At 49.0% G+C, this 15,987-nt stretch overlaps 2 protein-coding genes across 2 annotated transcripts in view; one reads left to right on the plus strand and one right to left on the minus strand.

The window, feature by feature from the left end:
* The window catches only part of Farp2 (FERM, ARH/RhoGEF and pleckstrin domain protein 2), a 104,399-nt gene extending 103,068 nt beyond the window's left edge, over window positions 1-1,331 (plus strand). The window contains exon 27 of the mRNA XM_021168209.2: window positions 536-1,331. Within this exon, the coding sequence (XP_021023868.1) occupies window positions 536-683 (148 nt within the window). The 3' untranslated portion in view covers window positions 684-1,331. The remainder of the gene's footprint in view (window positions 1-535) is intronic.
* On the minus strand, window positions 1,209-14,795 carry Stk25 (serine/threonine kinase 25). Its single transcript, XM_021168229.2, has 12 exons — window positions 14,598-14,795; window positions 14,349-14,434; window positions 8,602-8,832; window positions 6,947-7,003; window positions 6,318-6,426; window positions 5,342-5,499; window positions 5,073-5,258; window positions 4,753-4,898; window positions 4,339-4,453; window positions 3,859-3,930; window positions 2,698-2,834; window positions 1,209-1,830 (listed from the first exon to the last, which is right to left on the minus strand). The coding sequence occupies exons 2-12, from the start codon at window positions 14,376-14,378 to the stop codon at window positions 1,791-1,793; spliced, it is 1,281 nt and encodes a 426-aa protein (XP_021023888.1). The 5' UTR covers window positions 14,379-14,434; window positions 14,598-14,795; the 3' UTR covers window positions 1,209-1,790.
* Window positions 14,796-15,987: the final 1,192 nt, after the last annotated feature.

The raw sequence follows: 15,987 nt of genomic DNA on the forward strand, positions 1-15,987 counted from the left end.
AAGTAATGTTTACAGGAGTCTGTTTTCAGTGATATGTTCATGTTTGTATGTGAGTACTAGTGTACATATACATGTGTGCATACATACAATGACCAAAGGACTTCTGGAGCCATCTTTTTTTTTTTTTTTTTAAAGTTGTGGGAAGGGCACGTGTGCCACTTGAGTGTGGAGGTCAGAGGACTACTATGTGGGGTTAGTTTTGCCACGTACCTTTATGTGGGTTCTGGGGATTGAATTCAGGTTGCCAGGCTTGCATGGCAAGTGTTAGCTGCTGAGGCCTTGCACTGGAACAATCTACCTTGTTTTAGGAGACAGGTGTCTTGCAGATTAGGCTGGCTGGCTGAGCAGCAAATCCAGCTCCAGCTCCACCTCCTCAGTGCTGGAATTAGGAGTGAACATCATGGCTAGCTTTGTACTCAGGGGCTAAGGATGAAACTCAGTTCCTCATGCTTGCACAGCAAGAACTAGCTGTATTTTTTAGGCACTCTTGATAAGGTATGTGAATTTATGCCGACTGGTTTGACCCTTTTCACAGGTGGATGGAAGTCATCAAAAGGGCCAGCAGCTCACCAGGGAGACCCCCAAGTTTCACTCAGGACTGCTCACGTCACTGTCCAGGGCTGGAGGCAGAGATCAGAGAAAAGGAGGCATGTCCTTCACCCTGCTTGGACAAGAACCTCTGACAGAGGCTTGCAGGGACTGTAAGCATCATCCCAGGCACTGAATAACTGGCATCATCTTCCTACCAGATAGGTGGCACTGACCCTGGAATGGGCCTCATAAAACCTCTAGGAGGGGTTCTGCCTTCCCCCAACCTCCAGAAACCTCATGATGGCTGGGGCACATGTCTGAGACCCGTGAAAAGGAAGTGAAGGTCCTGAGTTTCATGAACATAGCCCTGCTGAGGACTAGCCCTAAATACAGGTTGGGTTGCTGCTTCTTCTACCTGTAGCCTCAGGCTAGCACTATGTACTCAGGCTTATGTGATGAGCTCATTACTCTAGGGGTTAGTCTCCAGATCACAGCAAAAGCTGCTCTGGTTCCCATCGCACATACCCATGTGACTTAAAATAAAAGAACATCTCCCCCACCAGCATCCCCTTTGCCCTACTTTGTTCTTCAGAAGGTCACCAGAAAGTGTTAGGTTATATGACAATATTTAGAAGGGACAATGGCTACAGAAATCCCATCTGGCCAGACTCTGTACATCAGAACATTTCCAATCCAGGTCTTTATTGAAATGGTAGGGCTTTCAATGCTCTATTAAAACTAACACTTACGGTCAGAATACTCAGGAAGTTCAATTTTCCTAAAAAAAAAAAAAAAAAAAACCCAAAATATTCTGGACGATTCGAGTACTCATGAAAACACACAGTACCTGAACTGACACCACAAGGCAAATTATGACCATCTTGGGCCCCTATGAGCCCTCAAGACAAATGTCCCTGGTGTAGACGAAGAGCCAAAGCTGCCCAAAAGTTACTATGCTCCTTGGTCTACCTGCTGCAGGGACTGAGGAGTCTATATAGAAGGTCATACCAGCCTCCCAAGTTGCTGCCCAGTTCTGCAAGGGCTCCCAGGTGCCTATCATAGCTTCGGACAACCAAGGAGTGAACACAGGTGTCAAGGGGCTGCTGTGTAGGGCAGAAAGAAGGTAACCTGGCTTGTGAAGCCTACAGGCTGGTCAGTCTTTACAGTTGTAACACAAGAGGGCTTCCAAGTCAGTCCTTTTACAGCTCAAACAGCGTTCTTCTCCCTCTCTGTGAAGAGTAGTGCATTCAGTTGGTTGTTCAGCGGGTAGATGTCAGGTGGTTCCTGCTGTGTGAGAACCTGTTAAGTGAAAGGTACCATTACCGTCCCTGGACATACACGTCAGCAACACCTTGCAAGCCTCTTAGATGTACAGGCCACAGCAATTTCTGTTTTTGTTTTTTCGAGACAGGGTTTCTCTGTGTAGCCCTGGCTGTCCTGGAACTCACTCTGTAGACCAGGCTGGCCTCGAACTCAGAAATCCGCCTGCCTCTGCCTCCCAAGTGCTGGGATTAAAGGCATGCGCCACCACTGCCCAGCAGTTCACACCATTTTTACCAACAGCATATCACAAGATGGAAGATGTCCTTAGTGTTTCAGAATCAGTGTCAACTAGACCAAACGTTGCTGCTCCTAAGAACCAGGGTGGGCCTCTCTCAGTGTGCAAGGGCAGGATCCAGAGGATAAGGGAGGAGGAACTGGTACATCTGCCTGTAACAGCTCGGGAACCCTGAGCCTGAGGGGCTTCCACGAAAGAGTCAGTGTTTGCCTTGCCTGTCCCTTCACAGGCATGTGTCAGCTCGGGGCTCTCCATCAGTAGCAGGCACACCCTGGGCTTACAAGCATCCATGCTGTTTGGGGGACACAGAACCTCTAGGAAGCCACCAAGTCAGAAGTCAGCTGCACACAATGCTCTGTGTCACTGAGCCATTTTGCCACGGGAACTCTGTCCAGACACTGCCCGAGGATGAGGGTCCAACCTTCATGCATAATTCAAAGCCACAAAAGACTCACTTGCCTCTCTAACTCCAAAGACAAAAATGAGAGAGCATGCTAACCCTGACAAAGGAGGACTGAACCAGCTGCTCCCAAGAATGAGTCCCAGGCTTCATTTTGTGGTCAGTTCCCCCATGCAGATATCCTCCTGGGTTGGCGCACTGTGCTCACCTCTGCACACGCTCCACCAGATGCACCATCAGCTTGTCTGAGATGCCAGGACAGGATTCCTCAGCCAGGCTGAAGGCATTCTCTAGCTCCTCCAGGGCACCCACGCTCCCACCGCTCTGCTTGTGCTTCTCTTTGAGCTGCAGAGAGAGCATGGACCTCACTGGCATCTTACCTGGAAGACTTGGAAGACCTACAGAAAGCACGACAGCGCTGCACAGGTAGTGCACTATGCCTTATCGATGGGGACTCTTGCGGCTCTTCCATCTTGAGGCTCCTCTCTTCCCTGACTTGGGTTATCAAGAGGTCAGAACCATGTGGTTTCTTACAGACTGAAGGTCAAGAAATAATCAAATGGATCCAGTCTGATTTAGAAACTGGCATAGAAACTCTTGAATACTCACTCTACAAGGACTTTTGACAGACATCCCAGATCAAACTATAAAGTGTCAATAACCATTTCTGGGACTTCAACTCCTGCGTGTACTCTTACCTAAGGAATCATCTGCTCAGTCCTGGACAACACTACAGTGTTCACAACACAGCCCTAAGTGGCTGTTCCTATTCTGGCTAAGGTCGGTCACTCACTCTCTTCAGGGAGAAAACACTCGGCTATTTCCATTCAACTACATCCTGTCCTCCGTCTCTGTGCTCTAGGTGCTATTGTCACCCACTGAGTGAACAGTCTACAATCTACTTTCTGGGCTTCAAATCCATATGTGAACATTTATTCCTGGCTGCACTGTATTTCTGAAAATATTCTGATATCAGGCAACAATGGCATAAGGTCATATGGCCACCAAGGAATCACTTCCCTGACCTAGGTCTGACCCAACCATCCTTTGTCTTCCTCTACGAAAGAATCATGTAGTGGTGAGGCATTGTAAAAATCAGTAGTGCTGTAATGCCAGAGGACCTTAGCAGGTCTGGGAACACAAAACGGTATTGGTCAGGTCAGCTCCTCCCGCGCTTTAAGGTACAATCCTCCTCAGGAAGCTGGACCCACAAGCCTGTGCATTAACTAGCTGCGACAGACCCAGAAATCAAATCGATAAAGTCCAGGCTCACGGCCACTAGAACACCACACACCATGGCTCTGCAGACAGCACCTCTAAAGAACAAAGCCAGTGCCCTACATGATCACAGGCTCAGCTCTATTCTCACCTCTCCAAAGACAGGACGGACTAGTGTGGACAAGCACTGGGACCTTGGCTGTCTCTTGATAGGCTCTGCAGGCTGCAAGGAGGAAAGCAAGACACTGGGTATGTGGAGATAAAGAGAGGCTTCATTTCCTGTCTCTTCAATCTGTCTTAAGCAGGATGACAGAGCACAGACCAGGGGTCAACTCCAAAACTACAAGGCAGCCCAAGCCATCAGTTCTTATCAGGCCTGACTGTACCTAAGCACCAGCAGACCCAGGCTTCAGCCTGACTCCTAGATAGTTCAGTGCTGCTCTGCCCTGTCCTTCTCAAGCTTTTTGCCCAGATCCCAGATAATAAGTGTTCAATATAGCCCTAGGTCACAGGCACTTTGGAGCTGACCTCTTCAAAGCCTGATACACAGTAGTCCACATCTGCTGCCCCAGGTAAAGTGAGGCGGGCTGGTACATATGGGACAGTGCTCTGGCCCAGGGCATGAACAGACCTTTTGTGAGCTGTGCAGAGCAGTTCCCTTGTGCAGCTTGCTATGTGGACTTGGCCGGATGGTTGGAGGAAACGTCCAGATGGGACCCTGCTCCCCATCCTCAGCCTCGCCATCACTAAAGAGGATAAAGAATCAGAAGAACTGATGGAGATAGGGCAGGAAGTAAACATGGTACCAAGGTACATCTCATTTCTCTGAGGCAGCCTCTTGGCCTAGGATGCCCTAGACAGTGGACAGAACTCTGTCCAGGCTGCAGCATTTAGGTGATAGTCAAAAGGCCCTGTCCTCCAGCCTACAGGTTCCCTGCCCAGTATAAGTTCCCACTGTAGCAACCAAGCCCTGCCTCTGGAGAGAAGACCTCCACTGGCATCAAGCACCAGGGAGCTCTTGAGGTCCAAGAGAAAAGATTCCTACATGTCAGAATCCTCAGAACTGGACTCCTCTCCATGCCCCTCAGACTTCCAGCGCTTATATCGGTCAATAAGTTCAGTGAGAAAGGAGGTCTTCTTGGTGTAGCGTGTGATGAATTTGTGCTTCAGGAGCTCCTTGGCAGTGGGTCGCTGCCAGGGAGACAGACAAAGTCAGAGCTGAATTCCACCCTCACAAAAGACACAAGGAAGGACAGGTAAGGATGTGAAGGCTGGGCCCTGTCCCACCAAGTTAACAACCTCCCTTCATAAACTTCCCCAAACCCCTCAGCTGCCTGGGGTGGCCCAAGTGGATATAGGCCTTACGAATCGTGGGTCCTTATTGAGGCAGGCCTCTACAAACTCCTTGAAGGGTTTGCTGTGGTGGCCCTCCAATGTGGGTGGGTTGTTCTTGGGAATCAGGAACAGGACTCGCATAGGGTGGAGATCAGAGTTTGGCGGCTCCCCCTTGGCCAGCTCAATGGCTGTGATGCCCAGGGACCAGATGTCAGCCTAGAGAGTATTCCACAGGACAGTTGCTACATGAAACATTTTGAGTGGTGGCAGTATACTCCCACCTCCCATCCAGAACTCACCTTGAAGTCATAGGCCGACTGCTTGATAACCTCAGGTGCCATCCAGAAGGGAGTACCCACAAATGTGTTCCTCTTGATTTGTGTGTCTGTGAGCTGCCCAGCCACACCGAAGTCTGCCAGCTTCACATCACCCTGCTCCGAGAGCAGCACGTTGGCAGCTGCTCAATATAGGATAGGTGGGCATCATCCTTGGCTCCACAGCCCCTCAAAATAACCCTGCATGCAACTCCCTGACTAGTGATGGGATGGTATCCTCTGGCCCTTGGGGACAGCAGCAGATATGTCTTGGAAACTTAGTTTTCCTGGACAGTGGCCACTGCTGGCAGAGCAGGCAATCTGGGAGACCTACAGGAACACTCCTACCTTTGTTCCAGGGCCTGGCACGTCTGTGTTTTCTGACAAGCACCAACAATAGTGACACTCACCTCACATATAATCATAGTGACCCTAACTGAAATGTACAGCTGGCATGGCTAGTCAGGGCATCTATCACTCTGCCTACAGGATTCTACCCTGTGACATAAGGCTCAGCTATCCTCACCAAGTCATTCATGGTGGGCTGGCCCAACTTTGTGAGTCCTCATCAGGACTGGACCACACAGAAGTGTTGCACAAATCCACAACTGAATCCACACACTGCTCCTGCTTTGTACTAGTACACAACTGGTTTCCTTCACATATATGAAATCAAAGATTAGGAGATGTGAGATTAAGAAGGTTTTGCTAGGCTGGCAAAGTAGCTCAGTAGCAGAATGTTTGCTTAGAATGCACAATCCCCTAGGCTCTACCCTCAGTGTGGCCATTAAAATGGGGATAAAAAGTAAAATGGACAAACACCTCCCCAACTCCCCAGTTTCCAGGTGGCAGAAGCGTTCCCCACATCCCATGCCCTCAGGCACCACAATCTACTAGGCTCCACATGCCCATCTCTTTCTAGGTCATGGGCAGAACTGCATCCAAGACCACCCCGCAGGACCTTTGATATCTCGGTGGATCTTGCGCTCTGAGTGCAGATAATCCAGGCCTTTCAGGATCTCCCGCAAGATGGTGGCAATATAGGTCTCTTCCAGGGGACCAGGTTTCAGCTGCAGGAGCACAGATGGGAAGAACTTCAATTGCAGATACCACACCCATACCTCCACAGTACCTGAGCAGCACCACCCACCAACTTCTGAGTCCTGCAAAGGAAACCTGGGGGCCTTTATGTTCCTTAGTTCCTATAGTTTCAGATGTCAAGGATAATGGGGGAAGTAAGGAGAAATGGGGGTGACAGCTGTTTTCAGAAAACTTAAGAGTTGCTTTAATTTTTTCTGTGACTATAAAGATAGGAATAGGTTAACCAAGGACCTGACACTCTTATTTGTCTGGGGGTTCTAACTGTGCCTATTCCCCTAGCCCAGTAGAGGCCCAAGACTTCTTTTAGCATCAACTAGAGCAAGATGAACAGTGATTTGTTTTGAAACTAACAATTCCTGTTAACATACAGAACTGTGATAAGTAGCCTGAGAAAGCCCAGAAGCCTAAAAGTATGCAGGGCAGTGGTTCCTGGACCACTGAAAGACAAGCCTTAAGAGTAAGCCGCTTGCTGCTCGAGTCTGAACTTACCAGGTCCAGTGCAGATCCACCACCCAGGTACTCCATGATAATCCACAGCTTGGTGCTCTGGGAGCAGAGAAACTTGTCAGTGCCTGGGCAGCAAATGCAGCAGGAATATCTAAGCAGGGAGTCCACAGGCCACCCCCTCTAACTCCTCCAAAAGTAGTCAGCTAGGGGCTTAGCCCATACAGCAACTATACCAGGCAAATTCCTGCCAAGTAAGATAGGGTTCTAGCCGGGCAAGGTAGTGAATGCTTATATTCCAACACTTGGAAGGATCAGAAGTTCAAGGCCAAATTGGGGGACATGAGACCTTGTGTTTTTTTAAAAGAGAAGAAGGGCTAGAAAGATAGCCTGGCAGTTAAAAGCACTTGCTTCTCTTTCAGAAGACTCAAGTTCAACTCCCAACACCCATATCAGGTAGCTCACAAAGGCCTGTAGCCCCCATACCAGGAGGATCCAATACCCTTTCTGGCCTCCATAGGCACACGCACAAACTAATTGTAGACATACCCCCACCCAGCACAGACAGGTAAAAGTAATAACAAAAAAATTAGTATTGAAAAATTAAAAGGAGGGCCAAGCCAGGCATGGTGGAAGAGGCAGATGGGTATCTGTGAGTTTAAGGCCAGCCTGGTCCATATAGTAAATGGACAAGGGCTGGTGAGATGGCTCAGTGGTTAAGAGCACCGACTGCTCTTCTGAAGGTCCTGAGTTCAAATCCCAGCAACCACATGGTGGCTCACAACCANCCNTAANNAGATCTGANGNCCTCTTCTGGNGNNTCTGAAGACAGCTACAGTGTACTTACATATAATAAATAAATCTTAAAAAAAAAAAAAAAGTAAATGGACAAACAGAATTACACAGTGAGCTGGGCAGTGGTGGCACACACCTTTAATCCCAGCACTTGGGAGGCAGAGGCAGGTGGATTTCTGAGGCCAGCCTGGTCTACAGAGTGAGTTCCAGGACAGCCAGGGCTACACAGGGAAACCCTGTCTTGAAAAAAAAACAAAAACAAACAAACAAACAAACAAAAACAGAATTACACAGTGAGACCCTGTTTCAAAAACAGTAACAAACCACCAAAAACAAAACAAAAAAGGAATGCAAGAAGTGGTGGCACACACCTTATTCCTATACTTGGGAGATAGAGGCAGGCATATCTCTTGTGAGTTCAAGGCCACCCTGGTCTACACAGACTCTGTCCAGGGGGAGGAATGGAGAAAAGGCCTCTCTAACCACCCAGCTACCATACCTCTGGTACAGGCACCTGGTGGACAGGCCAATTGCTCAAAGCAGATGAGTCTTCTTTGTACTCTCTACACTCTGCTCAAGTGCCCTCCAGGCAGTCCCTAAAAGTACTGACTGCCTGCAGAGGCCCCTTAGACAGTGCCTAACAGTACTGACAGACATTTTAGAGCCTACTGAGGACTGGCACTTCTCAAGAGAATAGGCTGTTTTTATGAAGCTGAGATATTTGGAAGGGTGGGCCTCTCTGCCCTTCCAGAGGGATTTCCACGTGCCCATAGCTGTCACCTTCTCTTCTCTCTCTATTCCTTGGACACATATTAATCCCTCTGGAAACAAAAGAGAAGGCCTGGCACAGAACCTTCAGAATGTTCCATCCCCAACCACTACAGATCCCTCCTCCTTGTAGGCACCTTCAGGTAGGAGCCGAAGTAGCGGGTGATATAAGGACTGTCACATTGGCTGAGCACAGTGATCTCCTGTTGGATGTCCTCAATTTCATCCTCGGCCTCTTCCAAGTCAATGATCTTGATGGCCACCACTTCCTTGGTGTGGTTGTCGATCCCCTTGTACACCTCCCCAAATGAGCCTTTGCCAATGCGGTCAAGCTTGGTGAAGAGCTCCTCTGGGTCCACACGAGAATGCTATAGAAGCCAATAGAGAAGAATGTTGGGACACTGCATGGACAACAGCCATTAGAGAAAATACTAGACAGAAGAGACTACCCTGCTGGGAAATCACCTCAATTCTTTCCTGCCTTTATCCCTTGTTCAGAAAACCTAAACATAACTGACACTATATTCAATGGGTCTGAGAGTGAATCCTGATTAGACTATAACCTTAGGAAATACCACATCTAAAGGTGCCCTCATCAGTTGTCTAACAAGGAGCCAGGCCAAGACCTAACAGAAATGACAGATAGGAATATGTGTGTGTAAGAGAGTATTTTAAACCTCATTTTACTATAAATCTAAAACGGTTCTAAAAAAAAAAAAACCCAAAACTAATGTGAGCTGAGGACTGGAAAGATGGCTTAGTGGTTAAGATTACACACTGCTGTTATAGAGAACTGGAGTTCAATTCTCAAAACTGCCTAGAACTTTAGCTCCAGGGGATCTGAGGTCTTTGGCCTTGAAGGAAGCAGATACGTGTGTGTGTGTGTGTGTGTGTGTGTGTGTGTGTGTGTGTGTGTGTGTAAAGGCATGTACCACTATGCTCAGCTACACACAATTTTAGCTGAGTATGGTGGTGCATGCCTTTAGTCCTAGCACTTGGGAGGCAGAGGCAGGTGGATTTCTGAGTTCAAGGCCAGCCTGGTCTACAGAGTGAGTTCCAGGACTACACAGAGAAATCCTGTCTGGAACNCCCCCCCCCCAAAAAAAAGGGGGGGATATAAATAAATAAATAGAAAAATTAAAGTTTAGCACAAGCTACCTTATGTTTTCCACACCCACAGAAATACTTTTCCACTCCCAAATCAGTCCTCTAGCCAGCTACACCTTCATATCAGCACTGCATTCAACACTTTCTCAGATGCTTGATTCTAGATACTCAACACAAAGCTGTTCTATGTGGTTCTCAGACTTAAACAAATAAGACCTAGTCATTGCTGAAACAACTATGTTGAAGGTACCTGGTTTAAAGACCAGTACACTACAAGTGAAGAGCCAGGATGGCAAAGGTAAATCCTCTGTCCAAATTACACTACTGTTTTGAACTAGGAACTGAGGACACTCCCAGGCTGCACAGATAATGAAAGAAGATGATGACTCCCAGTGTCACCACTGAGTGACCATACCCTGACCTGTGATATCTGGTAGTCTCTGGAAAAGCACGGCCCTCCAAACCACTGACCAAGCTGGCAAAAGACCTGGGGATGGGAAGGTTGAGTCTCATCCAATTTTTCAACCCTGTTAGGTTCCATCTCTACTAGAAAACACTCCTACAAAAAGGATATCCCCAAACAGTATTTTGGTGCCAATTAAAAGGAAAACAGGGCTGGTAAGATGGTCCATCTAGCAAAGGCACTTGCCACCAAGCCCAACAACCTGAGTTTGATTCCCTAGACCCACATGAGGAATAAGAGAACTGACTCCCAGAAAGTTGTCTTGTGACCAACACACACAGGCCACAGGGGCTGCGAGATGATAAGAGTTTTCAAAGAATAGGGCTAGGGAGATAACTCAGTGCTGGTGCTTGCCTAACATGCTCAAGGCCTGGAGTTTAATCCCCAGCATGAGAAAAAAAATTAAAAAAGGCAAGACATGAAAAGGCAAAACCACACTTATTTACAACTGGGTAAGTACTGACGTTCCAATCCCTGTGTTGAGGAAGAGCTTGCACTGGGTGTTTACTTACAAAGCCTGTCCTCCAAGAATAAACATGGCTGCCTGCTTCTCTGAGGCCTAATTGCCATAGCTGTTTCTCTTGGAGCACAGCAATAGGTCTTAGAGACCTGACTAAACCCAATCTAAGACTTTCCAAAGACATTTCAATCTGAAATTGCCAACTAGCTACATTCCTAAGATTTTTAACCATGAAACAAGTAATAGGGTGACATAGAGAATCAAACTCCCCAGCTCTTTACCAGCCAAGAACTCTGTGGAACAAGATGAGGCAGTCCAGAGAGAAGTTTGGGGAATAGCTCCAGGAACATGTGTAGTGTCTTAACACAGAAGTCACCTAACCCTTTCCGGCAAAGCTGCCTTTGCAAGGCCCAAGTATGTGCCGCTAGCTCCCTGCAGTTCCCACTCTAAGCAGACCAGCTGTGGCATCCATATGTACCCTACTTTGGGCAGGGGGCTGGAGAATGATTAAGAGCATTTGCTACTCTTACACAGGACTGGGGTTTGTGTCCCAGCACCCACATAGTCTCAAGCATTGCCCACATGTGGTATACATACATATATGTAGGTACTCATGCATACACATAAAGGTAAATAAACCTTATTAAAAGAAAAAAAAGGAAGGAGGAAAGGAAAAGAAAAAGAAGACAGGACCAGGAGATGGCTAAGTGGGTAAAAAGCACCTATAGTCAAAATCTAGCAGCCTGGGTTTGATGCCCTGACTCACATAGTAGAAAGAACCAACTCTCCTAAGTGGTCTTCTGACACCTACACTGTGGCACATATAGACCCACCCATCCATAAATAATGTAACTGACACCTACACTGTGGCACATATAGACCCACCCATCCATAAATAATGTAATTGTTGCTTTTTGATTTTTAAAGAAAAGAAAAAGGGGAATGGGGAGATGGCTCAGCGGTTAGAACACTAACTGCTCTTCCAGAGGTCCTGAGTTCAAATCCCAGCAACCACCACATTGTGGCTCAGAACCATGCATCAGGAGATCTGATGCCCTCTTCTGGAGTGTCTGAAGACAGCTACAATGTACTTACATATAAGAAATAAATATATTTAAAAAAAAAAAGAAAGAGAAAAAGGTAGCACAATCCAATCCAAAGTGACTCTTCTCACAGCCACATTCCAACTGGCAGTCATATCCTAAGACCAGCTCTCAGTGAACAGCAGTAGATGTTTGGAGCAGATCTGCTGCCTGAACTCCTGAAGGGCCACACTGAGATTTGGCCAGACAGAGAAAGCTAAGGGCTGCCTGAGGTTCCTTAAGCTCCACTGGCCAAGGAGTAGGGTTTGATCCCAGCCTCACCTGCTTAAATAAAAAGCCAAGAAAAATTCTCAAGGGTGGCGGATAATACAGACACTTCAGCTATATCAAGATCAGCACTGGATCCAAGCCAGATCAGAAAGAACTACTCCAGGCCATGTGCTCTAACCACACTCATCAGTGTGGAGACCACTGATAAAGGTATATGTGATCAGTGTGAAAAGACCTCAGCCTCCGTCACTTCATGTCTGGGCAGTGACCACTTGATCCCCTGCTCAAAGCCAGCCCTGAAAGCCAGGTGCAGAGTAAGGGCCACATAGCAGACCTTTTCCTGCCTGTTTTGTTGTTGTTGTTGTTGTTCTGTTTTGTTTTTCTACCTGTTTCTGCTCCAGAGGGCCCCAAAACACTTTCTCAAACCCTTCTTTCTCTAACCACTTGGCCTCCACTATCTCCTCAGATGCTACAGCTCCACCATGTGTAGTTTTGAGACACCTTGAAAGCCATCTCAAAGATCTCCAGAAGGTCTAGTTGAGGACTTGAGGTGATACAGTCTTATCACTGGTTCAGTCCAGTGCTTGCTTGAGTAGCCTAAGAAAGCCTGTTAGAGAGAGGTCAAGGCATGGGCTAACTACATGATCCAGGACCAATATCCTTCCAGTTCTCAGTAGCCCTTTTCCTACTACTCAGGCTCAGACACCACATCCTCCCACACTGCTCAGCCATACTGAGAATTCATAATTGCACTCTTCTGGGGGAACCTAGAATCAGAACTTGTCCACTACAGCAGCCTAAGAAGGATACTTCAGGCCAGGTATTCACTCACACTGCCTCAGAGGAGGAGAAAATAACAGATCCCAAAGCCAGAGTTCTGGGCTTTGTGCAAGGAAGGTAGGAGCCCTAGTCTTCAAAGTCTACGTTTTTTGGGTACCTATAGCTGTGAACCAGCCAGCCTAAGAAACAGTATGATAGGAGCCTTTCTGGTATGGTCTCTGTATTTACACTTTTGAAGCAGCCCTAGTCCCAAATCCAGCCAATCACAGACAGCTAGCATGCTGATCTGGGTGGCTCAGATTTCTCTTCTGGACAGGATGTGTTATGAACCATCACTCAAGCCATCTAATTTACTCTGAACAACTGAGACCCGTTCGCTCTCCATTCCATCCTAGGGATATTATACCTACAGCCTCTGGCCTTTCTGCCAACATGCCTGCTGTGTATCACCTCCCCAAAACAAGAGGAACAACTCAGCACACATCCTCCCTCAACTACACAGTGCTTGCCCAGAACCATCTGGTCCTTCCAGAGATGGGCAGGAACAGGCTGGGTAAAAGGTAATCTAAGGCAGAAGCACAGGCTACAGGGGGAAAGTACAAGCCTTACCACACAAAAGGAGCAATTTCATAGGACTCTATGGCGGCCATCTTGGGAGAAAGCAGCCCTACAAAGGTTTTGTGTCACTTTCAGAAGCCAAGTATGTCTAGGCTGGACACAGGCCCCTAAAAAGACAAAAAGGGTGTTTTCTCTCTTTGAGAAAGGTCCCCTAGCCATCATTACTCTACTTCTTCGCAGTTCATAGCTCCAACTTGTCATCCTGAGACCTTCATGAGCTAAGCCTAAGCCTCTTAAAAATAAACTAGAGGCAGATTTTTTTCTCTCTCTCTCTCAGTATGTTATATAATTAGAGGCGAAATGTCAAAAATGTATTAAAAATGTGTTAGCTTAATTCAGCATCAGTTAGCAAGCTCGGGATCCCATCTGTGACAGCTGGGCCAAAAGCCCTCCCCAACAGCTGTGAGTAGTCTTCCAGGCTGGTTTGGTTTCCTCCAAGGAGCCCTGCCTCCAATTCCTGCCCACAAGCAGCGGACGGACATGCTTCCTGTCTGCACAACCAGTTCTCAAGGATGCAGGGAGAAGGGGGGTCAGGGTGGGGTGGGGTGGGGTGAGCGGCTGCACTGTCCTCAGGAACGGATTCCTTCACTGTGCAACTGTCAAGCCTAAGCCTATCTAAACCAAGCCCTTAAAACGCAAACCCCACAGCTAAAGCCAGAGGAAAATCAGCCGCCAAGGCAGCTGGATTCCACTTCACTAACGGCTGTCTGTCATATTTGCTCTGAAATAACAACAACACAAATAAAATAAAGGCGAGAAAGGGGGTCCAGAGGGCAAACCACCGAGCCCTCTGACCCTACGCAGCCCTCATCTCCTGTGCGGTCCCGTGTCGGGGTTCCATCCCGTTAGCCAAGGAAGGTGAAGTCCATCTTCTGGGAAGGTGCTCCGAGCCTGGGTCAAGCAGGTTGTGCCCAGGGCAGGCTCCTGCACCTGTCCCCAGCTGCTCCCGAGCAGAAGCGCTCGCCCCGCAGAGGTTCCCTGGGGCTCACGTCTTCCGCAGGCGCTGGCTCCGCACAGGCCAGACCTCCAACGGCCCCAAGACGCGCCCGGAGGCAGACGGCCTCCGCCCCTCTCCCGCCTCAAGTGGACAAATCCGCTCCACAGCGAACCACGGACTCGGGGCACGCCGACGCCCACACTCACCTGGTGCGCGAAGCCCCGGAGGTGAGCCATGTCCCCGCTGACGTGACCTGTCCGTCGCAGCCGCTCCGCCCGCTCGCCTCAAGCACCTGCGAGAAACCGCAGGCCGCTCGGTCAACAGCGGCCCGGGGGACCCGTTCCGTGGCGTCCCTCCACCCGCGACCTCCGGTCCCGCGCCCAGGGCCCCCGACCCGCCCTCAGGGCGTGCCCGGCCTCCCCAACATTCAGGCGAGGCCCGCTGGCAGCGCCCACCTCCGGGCGGCTCCATCCCGGACTCCCGGCCCGCTTCGCAGTCCCCACGGCGGCTCACACCGCAATTCGGTCTCCCGGAACGCCCAGGCCTCCCAGCCCGTGAGGTAGAGGCAGCGGCTCTGAGCAGGGCGTCGTGGCGAGCGCGAAGCTCTGTGGGACTAGGAGTCCCGCAGCCCGCCCCGTACCCCGGGCACGCAAAATTGAGACTACAAGTCCCAGCAGGCTGCGCGGTAGGATGAGGAGTTACGCAAGTGCTCCGGGGCCCTGATGGCGTCAGACTACCAGTCCCAGGAGAACTTGCGGTGGGCGGTCAGTGGAGAGGCACAAATGCGCCACAGACTGGATCCGAACCTTGAGAGACGCCCGACCTGGGCCGCCCCTCCTGTCAGGCCGCGGGGTGTGACGGGTGCAGCGCGTGCGCAGCTGCCTTGACGTTTTCTAGGCTTTTTTTTTTTCCTCCTTTTTTTCAGCCCTCCTCTCATTTTCCCAGTTCTGTTTGCCAAGCCTCTGAGACTCATAACTGTGTGCCTGGAGTGCGAACCCACATTACCCTCAGATCCTGGTGCTCCAGCTTTAATTAACCGCAGTGTGACCTTCTTGTCTGCACTTAGCAACACACACACACACACACACAAAAGGAGTACGCCCACGGGCGCCCTTAGAAAAGTCGCCCATTGCTTGGACAAGTGCTTCTCTCCTGCCTCAGTTTCCCTATCTGAAAAGGTGTAATCGTAGGTCCCCAGGACATGACCTGGTGCTGGGAAGAGTTGTGTGGTCCAGCAGGGGTTTCCCAAGGTTGGAAGATGCCCTTCATCCTGTGAATTCAGTATGAGTGACCTAGTCAGCAATGTCCACTTCTATGCAGTCTCCTAGTGTTCCACGGGAGGGAGATTTGGCTCCATACTGTGTCCATTCCTATGACGGCTCAGTGCAAACCACCATAATGTCTCCACTCCCCAACTCATAAAGGCTTTTTGTTTCTGTTCTCTGGTGGATTTTCGTCCTGGACACCATCCTGGGACCTTCTTAAACCTTGCGTGCAAGACAGTACCTTGCATCGGATTCTTTAATCTCCAAGTTTTACTACATGTTGATTAGGTTTTCTTTGCTGTGTTTTTCCCCAGAAGAAAATAGACTTCCAGCAAACAGGCCTGCCCTGGATCCTGAAGCACCTTGGTTTCCTACCCTCCCCCACCCTAAGGCATCAACAATAGGGGCAAATATTTTTATTGCCCCTGAAAAAGATCATCTGTAGGATGGCCTTCAGGGTAGCCTGACAGTATGGGTCCACCACCTACCTATCCCTCCTATAGCAAAGTCTGACATTTGGCAAGGCCAACTCTATTAAGACTTATTTATGTACATATATGTGTATGTCAAATGTGAACAG

Source organism: Mus caroli, chromosome 1 (genome assembly GCF_900094665.2).
Source record: "Mus caroli chromosome 1, CAROLI_EIJ_v1.1, whole genome shotgun sequence".
Classification (NCBI taxonomy): domain Eukaryota; kingdom Metazoa; phylum Chordata; class Mammalia; order Rodentia; family Muridae; genus Mus; species Mus caroli.